The 12,903-nt window shown below is 34.5% G+C and overlaps 2 protein-coding genes across 2 annotated transcripts in view; one reads left to right on the top strand and one right to left on the bottom strand.

The window, feature by feature from the left end:
- Positions 1–1,766, top strand: part of LOC111375278 (isocitrate dehydrogenase [NADP]) — a 4,641-nt gene extending 2,875 nt beyond the window's left edge. Inside the window, exons 11-16 of the mRNA XM_022998082.1 lie at positions 158–273; positions 446–480; positions 738–880; positions 1,018–1,140; positions 1,221–1,310; positions 1,398–1,766. Of these exons, the coding sequence (XP_022853850.1) occupies positions 158–273; positions 446–480; positions 738–880; positions 1,018–1,140; positions 1,221–1,302 (499 nt within the window). The 3' untranslated portion in view covers positions 1,303–1,310; positions 1,398–1,766. The remainder of the gene's footprint in view (positions 1–157; positions 274–445; positions 481–737; positions 881–1,017; positions 1,141–1,220; positions 1,311–1,397) is intronic.
- Positions 1,767–2,682: 916 nt separating this feature from the next.
- LOC111375277 (uncharacterized aarF domain-containing protein kinase 1) overlaps positions 2,683–12,903 on the bottom strand; it is a 13,302-nt gene continuing 3,081 nt past the window's right edge. The window contains exons 5-16 of the mRNA XM_022998080.1: positions 12,319–12,412; positions 11,207–11,284; positions 9,463–9,529; positions 8,174–8,259; positions 8,009–8,059; positions 7,154–7,201; positions 6,845–6,965; positions 6,569–6,749; positions 5,181–5,318; positions 4,984–5,096; positions 3,205–3,276; positions 2,683–3,121 (exon numbers count right to left, since the gene is read on the bottom strand). Coding sequence (XP_022853848.1) covers positions 2,997–3,121; positions 3,205–3,276; positions 4,984–5,096; positions 5,181–5,318; positions 6,569–6,749; positions 6,845–6,965; positions 7,154–7,201; positions 8,009–8,059; positions 8,174–8,259; positions 9,463–9,529; positions 11,207–11,284; positions 12,319–12,412 — 1,174 coding nt within the window. The 3' untranslated portion in view covers positions 2,683–2,996. The remainder of the gene's footprint in view (positions 3,122–3,204; positions 3,277–4,983; positions 5,097–5,180; positions 5,319–6,568; positions 6,750–6,844; positions 6,966–7,153; positions 7,202–8,008; positions 8,060–8,173; positions 8,260–9,462; positions 9,530–11,206; positions 11,285–12,318; positions 12,413–12,903) is intronic.

Genomic DNA, 12,903 nt, shown 5'->3' with positions numbered 1-12,903 from the left:
AGGATATTTTCCAAGAAGTTTATGAATCAAACTGGAAATCCAAGTTCGAGGAAGCAGGGATATGGTAAGCTGTTCCTACCTGTTATCTTAGGCAATTTGGTTTTAGAAAATATTTCAAATGTCACTGATTGCTGCAATTGTATTATGAAATTCATAGGTATGAGCACCGCCTGATCGACGATATGGTTGCATATGCTCTAAAGAGTGAAGGAGGGTATGTTTGGGCTTGCAAGAACTATGACGGGGATGTTCAGAGCGATTTCTTAGCTCAAGGTATTAGGGACAAACTTTTATAATCTCAAGGCTACATTAAATGCGCAAATATCATATGATGCTCTTCTTGTGACAGAGTATGGGTAAAATAGTATATTATTGAGCATGCCGTTATTTCATTTTTAACTTGAGTAGCTATTACAACCTCAAATTTCTCGTTGTATTCTTGCAGGTTTCGGATCTCTTGGGCTGATGACGTCAGTTTTGGTATGTTCGATTCTCTTCAATGAGTTTTATCTTGATTTTGCATTTCCTCGTGTTCTATTATCATTTTTGTTACTTTGCAATTTTATTTCCATGTTAAGTTATCAATCTTGATGATTTTTTTTTAGCCCCCTGTACTCTTAACCTGCAATTTTACTCTCTGGCTTAACCGAACTGCATTGATGACTTAATAGTATTCAACTTTGAAATTTGTAGACATCTTAAGTTAAGAATCTAATAGATTTGTGGTTTTCATTCAGGTGTGCCCTGATGGAAAGACTATTGAAGCTGAAGCAGCTCATGGAACTGTCACACGCCACTACAGAGTTCACCAAAAAGGAGGTGAAACTAGCACAAACAGCATTGCTTCAATCTTTGCTTGGACTCGGGGGCTCTCACACAGGTAATGAATTTGGTTTTGAGTCTTAACAGCTTATTATAATGAAATTCATTATTAAATATCCTTTTGGCTGCACAGTTTATTGGTTTCCTACCATGAAAAAAATAAAAAAATAAATAACAAGCAAGCAAAATGTTTAGGGCAAAATTGGACGACAATGCTAAGCTCCTGGATTTCACTGAGAAACTAGAAGCAGCTTGTATTGGTGTAGTGGAGTCTGGAAAGATGACCAAGGATCTTGCCCTTATCCTCCATGGATCCAAGTGAGTGACCATATCTTTTTCCTCAGTCAATAAGTATCTAGTTCTACTCAATCACTGCATGCTCTTTTATAATGTTACAGGCTCAACCGAGACAAATATCTAAACACTGAAGAGTTCATCGATGCTGTGGCAAATGAGCTCAAAGCAAAACTTTCTTGCTAAGCATAAGCGTATGTGATTGTGTCGAGTTTGACATTTTCACTAATTTATTCTATTTACCAACTAATATTTCGTTGTTTGCCCTTCTCTGGTTCCAGGTCTGGAATGTCTCGAACGAAAACTATCTGGTGGTCGGCGATTTGCCAAGAAATAATTGGGTCACGGAAAGTTCTTGAGGGTTTTCCTGTTCAGGACTGTTAATCTTCATTTTGCTAATGCCCTTCTAAATGTAATTGTGAAATGACAATTTAGAACAGCTGCTGAGGCAGGCACAAGGTTTACACTTTACATTGGAAGAAGCACGAGCTTATCCAAAACCATTCCGAAACTTCTATAATTCATCATTTTTAATCTTTTGTTGTCTTTCTTTTCTGTTCTCTTTCGCAGTGTCCTTCTGGCTCGAACTTTGTTGTAAAAGCAAATAAATTAATGATGCATATAATGAAGTTTCAAAGTTGCCTCCCCCATCTCTAAATGTTAAAATTGAACCCTATTTGTCGGGGAGTAATGCTATTTAGAACCATTGATAAGGTGCTAAATTCTATGCTTAATTGGACTTGTAACATGGTATGATGTTGTAGCACATATATTGCTAGATAGCATTATTCATTTGTTGGTGTTTTCTTCAATGGTATGATATAGCTGTCCCGATTATTCATTCAATGGCTATGAAGTGGTAGATTTACACGACTTAAGTGAACGAATGGTGTTAGATAGCATTATTCGTTATCCTTCCAAGGTCAACAGGGTCATTTTCCATATTAAGTGAACGAACCACCACAATTATATTACATTTTCTAAATTGCTTTATAAGTCACATAAACAGGTTTTAACGACATCCGTTGGATGCTTCTCAAGTTTTTCTTGCATTTCTAGGTTAACCGGGTAGAAAGTAAAATTGCATTCACAAACTGAGAATATGTACAATTTGTAGTCAATGTCCAGTCATGCACAAAAATGCAGAGAAATTCTTTCTTGAATCATAAAGAATCCTGAGTTCCTGGCTTTTTGGGTTTGTTCATTGTAAATTCTTTCACTTTTTGATCTATAAAGTTCTTCTGTGCTTGTCTGGGAATGTTGGGATTGAACTTCATTAAATCATAGTATCTGATTTCCTCTTATTTCTTGTGAACTTCAATACTTACATCAAAGCTACTGTAGGTACGTTGTGGGTTACATCTACACCATTGATTTTCCCCGCACTTTTTCTATCAATGCGCAGGGAATGTCATGCAGATTATTCTACTTACATTTCTCGTCAGATTTTGTTATTTTTCCCTTATATTAAACCTGTTTATTGAGCCCCAACTCAACAAACTGGTAACAGAGCATGCACTTGAGATGCTCACGAGAATGCGTTCATAGTGCAATGACTTACGCACAAGAACTGAAAATATGTCTATTGATAGCTCAGTCAATTCAATAGCCTTCTTTACATCATCAATGTTTATCGTATTATAACCTGCAGTTTTCCCAGGCATACAGCAATACATATGTTTGAGCATCCTCAGACTTTCCATAAATAAACACACGGGGCACTCAGGAATGTTACCCCTCAAAACTGCTCCAATCTTTCGAATTGAATTGCTACCTTTCACTATCTTGGCCCCAAACACTTACGATCTACACTTCAGGGATAAAATTTCCCAAATTCTTATTAGGGAAGCAAATTCATAACTGCTCTAATGAACAGGCTATTAAGGTGATGTGAAAAGAGGGAACAAATTCCTAATAAGATTGCCAGCTGATGATGCTAATTGTCCCAACCTTGTAGACAACGAGCGTCTCATGCTCTCCACATAAGAAACCAAGTCCATTATTTCTGTAGAATGAAATGTACAAGTTATTATATATTCCAGTTAATACTTGGCCAGTTAGGAAGCAAAATGGTGTAAATTTCCTCACCAAGCAGTAGCCTAAATTGTATATATTTGATGCCCATCTCAAATCTGGAGAGCGCAACAATTACAACAGAATCTGAAGTCAAGGCATCAGAGCAATTAGTAAGCATACACTCCCAAAATTATCCAACATGCGGGTCAATAATGCAGAAAGGTTCAAATAAAGACTACGAGATAATCCCAAGCATCTCAGGGACATCATTCTACAAGTTTTAAGGCAGAAATTTCAATTCCCTAATAAAATGATGATTTTGGACACTTCGATATTTCAATCAAAGAATGCATTAAAATCTCCTAGGCAAAATCAGTAAATAATGCCCTCCCAAATCCATGTATGAGTATGACCATTTCTGGGGGACAAAATCGCCTGTCTACTGTACCATGGACTATATCGATTTGGTTGACTACTTACCTATAAGTTTGGGATGAAGATCTATTTTTCCTCTATATAAGTACCAACTCACCAAGGAGCATATTAATTATGTGCTTTTAATTTTAAGTACGGTTTAAAATTAGTTTTCGAGTTTCCAGTAATTAACAACACCTATGGTTGATCCCAAGACTGATTAAAGGAGGTTTGCTATAAGTTGAAATACCCCTACTAATGATGCATTGTACAGAAATCCAAGTGTAGTGAAGTTGGGGTAAACAGAGAACACATACCATAGCCTTGCATAGAAGAGGTGAAATAAATAGTCATTGATTTAGGTTTATAATACGAGCTTGTAGAAGTTAAACTGCTCAAGAATAGGTGACTTTTTCAGGAAAAGAATTATTAGCACTTATTCTCCACATGCATGTGACTGATGTGAGTCCAGGCTTAAAATATTTACTTAATAAGTCAGTTTATAAAGTAAATAATTTTTTTACTGATCACAGTGGAAATATGCTACTTATTTTGATAGCAAAGTAAGAGTTGCTTTCAAATAAGTAATGATTTACTTCAGTAAGAAAAAAAGTCATTCAACCAAATTTGGAGAAAAAGTCACTTAAGAACAAGTGTGACTTTTTTTAAAGCTTAGCCAGACAATACTACAAACAATGATTTTAAAAAGACATGGATGGGTTGATTCAAACAATCTTTAGCGAAAATATGATCATTCTTGGGAGATAAAATGCTTCAGCAAAGGTAATTCAAAATACAGGAGTAAGTGCAAATTTTGGCTATGATTTCTTGATTAGGATACAAGGATGACAATTGCCAAAATGAAACGTGGTGCAATGAGAAGGTTCGGTGACAGTTACGACTGAGAGAATGTTATAAAAGCTTACCAAAATACAAAAATTCTGTGGTTTTTGAAACAGATACTGGGAAAAAAATATAAATAAATAAATAAATAGAGAAAAGAAACTTGGAAGTAGACTAGATTAATTCCTAAAATTTGAGAAATTAAAAACATAGTCCAGGTCAGATTGGCACATCAAAGTAGTTAGTCTACAGCTCTTTCCTTAACTAATACGTAAATAAATAGAGCTTGAAAATTTGAAATTTTTGCATGCACGACAAGCTCAACTGATTAATTGGGTTCAACAATAAGATAAGGGGAAAAAAAGAGAGATTTAAGGGAGTAAAAATGTTTACATTCTTACACTAGCTCATTTATCGATTAATTTAATATAAAACCTGAGAGCAACAGCTGTTAATTATTTACATAATCAAACAACTCAATCTTTAAATAAAGCAAGAGAGTACAAATTCATATTCTCTTACCTGCAAATTTTATGGATATATTTGGTGATGAACAGAATTAATTTCAAATTTTTTAGTGGTACCAATGTTTACCTGATTCAGAACTTGCCCGTTGATAGAGGCCACGTAATGCACATTTAGCATAAGCCATTAGCCGTACTCGTTGAGGAGCTTCCAACTTGCTGATCAAAGACCTTAGCAGTCCGCTGAATAGAAGAGAAGAAAGCAAGGAATAATAAAACGAAGTAGCATTTCTTTCACAAGAGTAGAAAAAAGCTAATCATTCTTACTCAGTTCGTAATACTGTAAGAAAGTCAGGCGGCAATGATTCCATAAACGAAGATAAGTCCTCCATCTTTAGAGACTTCAATTCCTGCTTGAGATATTTTTTCTCTTCAGGTGACATTCCTCTCCCAAGTGCAGATTTACTTGTAAATCATTTGAATGAACCAGAAATTAGTTCCAGATACACTAAATATCAGCAAATTTCGCAATGTAAAAAGAAAAAAAAAATTTATATGGTGCTGCAGTGTCAACTTCTTATGAAGAATTAGTTGACAAAATTGTCAGTAGTCCATTAATAAATCAAATGAAGCTTCCACAAGTTCTTGCAACATATTCCAATTCCCATTTTCGTTTTCCTTGGATCTGGCCATTTATGAATCATTTAAGTTCCTTCTTTAAGCAACTAAGAATATTCTATTCTAAAATAAACCTGCCACTTTCCAATTTCCACGTTATCCTTCTTATTTTCTTACAAGTATATCTAACCATTTCAATGGTTACACAAATACACGGGCCAGTCGATACAGTCATAAAGGAAAATCTGCAGGTAGTTTCCCAGGAAAATATCCATATGTTTTTCAGCAAAAATTTACGGTCTATTTTTTCTTAGGATCGTTCTATGTCCATGGTATCTAAGGCTCCCAATGCACTTTGGATCATCAACTCTGGAACTAATATTATAATTATACTATAATCAAAGAATACAAAGGTTTTGGCCCAGGTTGTAACAAACTTTATAAGGTTCTCTATACAACACTCCAGGTGTTGAAATCCTTTTCAGCAACAGTAGCAGCAAAAGTAACATTTAAAACAAAGAGTCATCAATTACCCTGTCAACAATATGAACACACAATTCCATAATTTCAAACAGAAGAATCAGTAGACAAGACTGACTACGAGCTTGAAGACCAGGTAGAAAACATAAAAAGCTTGCAATGATCTAACGAGGCTAAGAAAAAAATTTCTGGTGAAAACAGAGTGGTTAAGCCAGCAATATGAGATCATTGAGGTCTTGGTTCCTCAGTTCCATGATTCTTCCCTCTTTTTCCTTTCTGGCTATTATTACCAATGTGATAAAATTTCTGGTGTGTATCCATTGTATCTTCATTTTTTATTGTTCAGATCTAGAAAGACAGATTCCAATAATAGTATCTCAAAATATCATTCAAGCGGAAGTGGCTTGATTACTGGTTATTAGGAATATGTCAAGTTCATAGCATTATAAACAAGGAAACCCAATTATCATCTTGGCATGGAGAATAAAATAGCACAGGAGGAAGAAAATATATGCGAATGTAATGGAAAATTAAATTATTTTAGTTTTTAATGGACTTATACCTATGTGAATAAAGAAATACACAAATAGATAACCACGCCATTGAAAGACAATCACCTGTTAACTGTTCTTCCTGTGAATATGACAGGGAAGTATCTAGAGTACTTCCCAACACCAAAGTTTTCACCCAGCTCCTGTATTTTCTTTGAATCCATTAGAACCATAGCCTTCCAGAGTTGACAATGGGACTGTCTGAAACCTTCATCCAGTTGTTTATAGATCCCATGATCTAGAAGAACTACATTTATTTACATATTGCAATAAGAATAAACAGTAGATGTTTTCTTCTCCATTAAAAAGGAACATAACGCTAAAAGTATCAACCTATCATACCTAAAGAAAAGCCACCTGGCCCCTCTGGAGAAATTAATATATTACCAGGATGTGGATCCCCGTGCAGGAAACCATAGACAAATATCATCTCAGCAAAGACTTCCACTAGGGCTTTTGCCACCTAAGCAAAAGAAAGGAATGAGATTACGAGAGAAATGATCCTGTAGCGGAACAATTTCTTGATTTAAGAGTTTAAATTATCTACTCCATTTTAGAGAATCAAAATTGTGCAATTTTAACCAGAAATACAAAAAGTATAGTATCATGTCACTTACAATAATTATACTTTTTCCAAGTAGATAAACAAACCTTAAGTGGACTAATTCCCATTCGCCTTAGATAATCCAAGTCATCAACCTGAAATCTAACGAGTTTCCATTTAGCAGCATATAAGACTAAAGTCAAGCAAATCACCACCATGAGTGTATGTCAAAGGATCAATCTTTATGCATAAAAATTTACTGGTGTGTACCCAAAAAAGAAAAGAAAAGGTTACAACCAACAAGACGTTCAATGTTTCAAGCGACTCTCAAGGAAATCATAACTAAACAAACACTGATAGATTCTTCACCAAACTTAAAATCCAGTTGAAAGAAATTTATCACAGCATTCCATTCTTTTGCACTAAAAGCTATACCAGAATGTTTAGAACACAAAACTAAAGCAAAATTTGTTTCTTCATATGGAAGAACTATCAAGTGGACTATATAGACATGAACACACGTTCCCTGATATCATAAAATAAATCTATGTTTGCACATGTTATTTGCAGAATCCTGAAATAGTTGATCCAATGACCACGATGCTCTCGTAAAAAATGGGTAACGCATACCATGACTATCAGATGCCAGTTACAGGTGACCAATTAAAGAACTATCATGTTTCACACGGAAGTGTAGCAATTGAAAGGACAAGCCTTCTGTATACAGATGAATGGTATGTGGTTGCATGGCAGTTTGATTGTCTATATTGAGAATGGTATATTTGATGAAATTGATAATGATGCAATTATATGAAGTTTTGTAATTATGAAAATACGTAGGCAATAATTGTAGTAACGTATACAAATATCTTCATTATTGATATATTGTTTCAAAATTGCTACTTCAAATTTGGCCACTCAAAGAGCAACCATAGTTCGACAATGTTAAATATAGCACATACCTTCTGTCCTTTACAAAATTGCATAGTCAAAACCTGGCTGCTTGTGAAATCCTGGAGATGTGATCATGGTAGTGAGCTTAAGATGAGAAATATATTTGAGGAAACCAATATTCTGTTAAAAACTGATACAAAACAATGAATCATAACCTGAAAATCATATCATACCCAGAAAATGCGTGGGATCCTGAGCACACGGTGGTTCTCGAAATTTTTGGCAGTTCTTTCTGAGTTTTTAGCTTCTTGAACGAAATCTGTACAGCAGTTAAAATATCAAAATGATCTAGCAAACTAAGAAATTAATAGAAAGCAATTACAATGAATTTCTTATTATTATTTTTTTTGGCTGAATCTAAGAATGATACGTTGATCAAAATCTGCAGTGCAAAATATGACTTCAGTACAAAACTCAATAATAAAAAACAAAACCACCAAAAATATTTATAGAAGGAAGAAAATAGTGCACTAGTTATTGGATACATGCATGCAATATCAAAGACAATAAATCTCGGTGGTCAACATGTTCTGAGGACGGAAAATAACTAAAGCTAATAAATATGACAATATCTAATGAAAGGTTCCAAAGTCAACAATGGCTCCTGACAAACAGAAGCAAATATATCAATTTTCAAAAGAAAGATAATAAGAATCTGTTATACTGCATCTCACTATTCAATTTCCTTGCCAGAGTTCTACAAATAACGTCGAATAGTATTTTATTCTTCAACATTTTCTTTCATTAGAAAAGATTAGAACCAAAAAAAAAAATAAAATAAAATAAATAAATAAATAATAATAATAATAATAAAATCGATATTAAACAGCATGTCAGTATTGTACAATACATCAAATGAAAACAAAGTTTATGGAACAGACTTTGCCTACATTTGGCTAATGTTATAAACCATTTATAAATACTCAAGCCAATTTTTGTCCATATATTTGAAGGATTCACAAGTATTATCCACTTATCTACCACTTATTTCTATCTATTTATAATTTAAACTACTTATAAACACTTCTCAAACATACTTTTAGTCTGTCTAAGAAAGGGATATGACACTTCATTCTAATGGTCCTATCCTGTAAGTTTCCTGGCCATAGTGAAGGTCAATATCTGTAGAAGGGAGATGGAAGGAAACCTTGCAGGATGCAGATCACATAAGATCCAATGAACGGATGGAAACAGGTTAAACTCAACATAATACAGCCATATTAAAAAATTTGTATCAACACCAAGTTCTTTGTAACAAGTAACCTTACTCAACATTACTCTAGGATTTCAACTTAGAAAACTAGATTTGTGCATATCACCAGAAAAACCTAAAAAGTTTGCATATTTCCTATAAGATAGCAAAGATTTCTCACACAACAGTATATTATTCCAACAAACAACATGGAAATGAAACAATTTCCAGAAATCTAAATCTAGAATCCAGTGTCACGATATAACTCACCAAGTTCAGAAGCTATAGATTTTGCAAATTCTGACACCATCCAATCGAACCTATATTCAGGAAAAAACTGGGAAAAGAAGCAACACAAAACCTTTGAAGCCTGAAGCCATATTAGGGAAAGAGCCAAAGAACTTGAAATATTACATTATGGTCCGGTGGATTATTGTCACCAAATTTGAACATCTCCATGCATAATTTATTATTAGAAGATAACCACTCAACCTAAAGAGGGTGCTTGACATGCCCCTTCATCTAATTCTATTGGAGTTTAAGCAACAGTATGAACATGTGACTTCTGAAAGAAGCCCAACATCATTGGTTTCTCAAATATCATCAGTAAAAGAAAATAGATGCAATGAAACATGAATGTTGATTATTTATTAATGGAGGAGTTGGCCAACAATGACAGTATCTATGGTTGTAGGAGCCAGAACAGAAATTAGCGATGAATAGGTAAAAGGTTAGGTAAAAGGTTTTCCGTATTTTATTTAGGCGAAAAGTTATACTTTTTGCAGATGATTTTTCTGACCCTGATGGATAAAACACGATAATTATTGAAAGATTTGGTGTTCTATGTTTTGGAACTTGAGGCTTTTATAAGGGAGACAAAATGAACTTGGGAACTGATGATGGCAGTGCCATTGGAGGGAGTACGCTCATTAGCCATCATTGCTGGTTATCGAAGCTCATAGGCATGTGAAAAGGAATGACAGATATGGCTGTGATCACTAGTGATGGTGTGTCTAAATTAATCAGATGGTGTTACATTTTGTTGTGCACTGAAAATTTTCCTCTTTACTCCCACCAGAAGCATGACGGGTTACTTCTGAACTTGCCCAATTTCGAATAAAATTAGGCAGAACACAAGTATTGGTCCATTTTTAACTGGTCAATGATTGAAGTACACCTGGTGAAGAGATGCGACAAGAACCTTTTTTATGAATTTTTCTAACAAAAATATTACTGCTCTACCCTCCTACTGTGTGAATGAAAGAACTGAGCAAGTGCCATAGCAAAAAAAGGTTCTTCCAAAGTTGAGTCATGTTTGCACAATATTTTTGGTAAATACACTCTCCCATCAATCATTTGAACGTAGGTGACAAGACACTAATGAACCAAAAAGGGGGGAAAAATGAATTTAATTGAAATTCACATGTTTGAAACTTGAGCTACTCATTATCCACCAGCTTCAACATTGACTACAAACTTTATCATAACATTGAGAATGTATGTTAAATAATCTTAAACAGAGTGCACATATCAGGAATATGTGCTGATTTCTAACTGTGAAATTTTTTGTCCTGCCAACACACTCCTGCCTAGCTACTTGCCAGCCACATCTAATTTGAAGCTTCTGGTAATTATCATCTATCACTCCTATTTACAAATTCCATGTCAATACATGATAAGCAATATGGCCTATAAGCTTCAGGCAGTGGAGGAAAATAGAGGAAGGAAGACAGTGAATCAGATAGCAATATATCATCGATCATTTGCTTTATTGGCAATAATTGCTGATGAATTATTCCGCCTTGTTATAAGCTTTAGAACAAAAAATTATTTTAGCACTCATGTTCAAATTAAGTTTGGCATTCAATTACATGCCAATTTCTAAAAAAGGGACAAATTTGAGAGGCATGGTTCATGTGCTAACTGTTCATGATAGATTACATATTACAAAACAAAAGAAAAAGTTGGAGATGGCCAATTGACATTTTAAGTAAACGAAACCTTTAATTCTTACCCATGAAACTGATTTAGAGAGGAAATCCATGGTTGCAATGTCAAATTTCATCTGATATCCTAATCCTGGATATTGCACCTGTTGTTCAGATAATGCAAAGAAAGCCTGAGCATTCATCATTCCGTTATGATTTGTCCAACATACTTAAAGAAACGGAAGGGAGTTCAAGAGGTCTAGCGACATTAGTGTTGATGCCACTGAATAGCTAAGTAAAAAAGAAAATTGGTTCAAGATAACAGAAAAAACGGATTATCACCTATTAAAGCACACACATCTAAGTCTAAGCTCAATCTAATGGCTAACACCAATATGAGAACATGGCTATATTTGATAGAAAGTTAATGACAAGAACAGTTCAGATTTTTTAAAGCCTATAATTGGCAATATGATACAATAGAAGGAGATTGCCATAGTTAATTAGTAAAAGATCATATAAAAGGTTCACTTATAAAAGCACTTATTCAAATCAAATTTCCACATAAAGAAGCTGGCTCTACAAGTTGGTGTCCCACGTGCTAGAAGTCCTGATAATGGAATAGTCCTGGTCTGTGCCACCAGGAATCCAGGTGCTCAATATCATTTCTATTTAGAAAGACATATTTGTTCATTTCATTATAGTATGTTTTCCTCTTTACGTGAGAACCATGTCAACTAAAAGTTCGAAGGCCCAGAATTATATTACGCTTCAGCAAATGCAGATAAGTAACCATCCACCCACCACGCACACCCAAAAATACAGCAATGTTGATGTAGGAAAATCCAACAATAGGAAAAGGTCAATAGTGTTGCCAATGCACAAGAATTTTTTAAAATAAAGTAATTCATTAATTCATATCACCACAAACCGCAGACACAATCAAAATTGGGATACAATCAGTCAAAACTAAGCACAGCAAATGGAGCAAGTCGACGAGAAACTCTATTCTCCTTACGAGGAATAAGACGATACTCCCTATTACCCACTTTGATGCAAACTAACAATATCTGAGACAATTAACGCATTGGAGGCAACATTACAATTAATGCACAAGTATATTCATATCTATTGTTGAATATCCTCATATAGAATAATAGAATACGCGATTTAAACAGGCGTAATTTCATTGGCAAACCTTGACTGCCACTTCCTGATTGTCTTTCAGTAAAGCATGGTGTACTTGAGCAATGGAAGCAGCAGCAACTGGTTGCTCATCAAATGAGATGAATCTGATTATCATAGATACAGAAGTCAACAAAGTCATTATGGTTTACAAGTAGAAATTGATAAGCAGAGAAAAATTCATGCTTGCTTATTGTGGAATAAGGAAAGCTAACAAGGTCAAGGTTGGAAGCTTATGCCATTTGTGGAACACAATAGTTGCAATCAAGCTCTAAGCTTTAATTTTAGAGACAATGTAAATTTCAAAATCAAATTTTGAGATTCCTGTCATGAAATCTGCATTCAAATAGCTAAGTTTAAGAACTTTTCCTTCAGATATCACATGCAAGTTATTCAAGAAAATAGCTTTATCAAAAATGCTGCAGCACTGATCTCAGATACATCCAAAAAATTGTTATGCCCTAATTGACACTGGCCTATAATCTTTCATAGCATTTTGAGTTGATTTTGATCAACCGAGAGAGTTGGGATGAATCCAAACTTCTGCAATGTATACAAGGAGAGAGTTTCCTTTTTTTTTTTTGTGTGTGTGTGGGGG

This window comes from Olea europaea, unplaced genomic scaffold, assembly GCF_002742605.1.
Source record: "Olea europaea var. sylvestris unplaced genomic scaffold, O_europaea_v1 scaffold1354, whole genome shotgun sequence".
NCBI lineage: Eukaryota > Viridiplantae > Streptophyta > Magnoliopsida > Lamiales > Oleaceae > Olea > Olea europaea.
The sequence above is the reverse complement of the archived record's forward strand: the minus strand, read 5'-3'. Positions and strand labels throughout refer to the sequence as shown.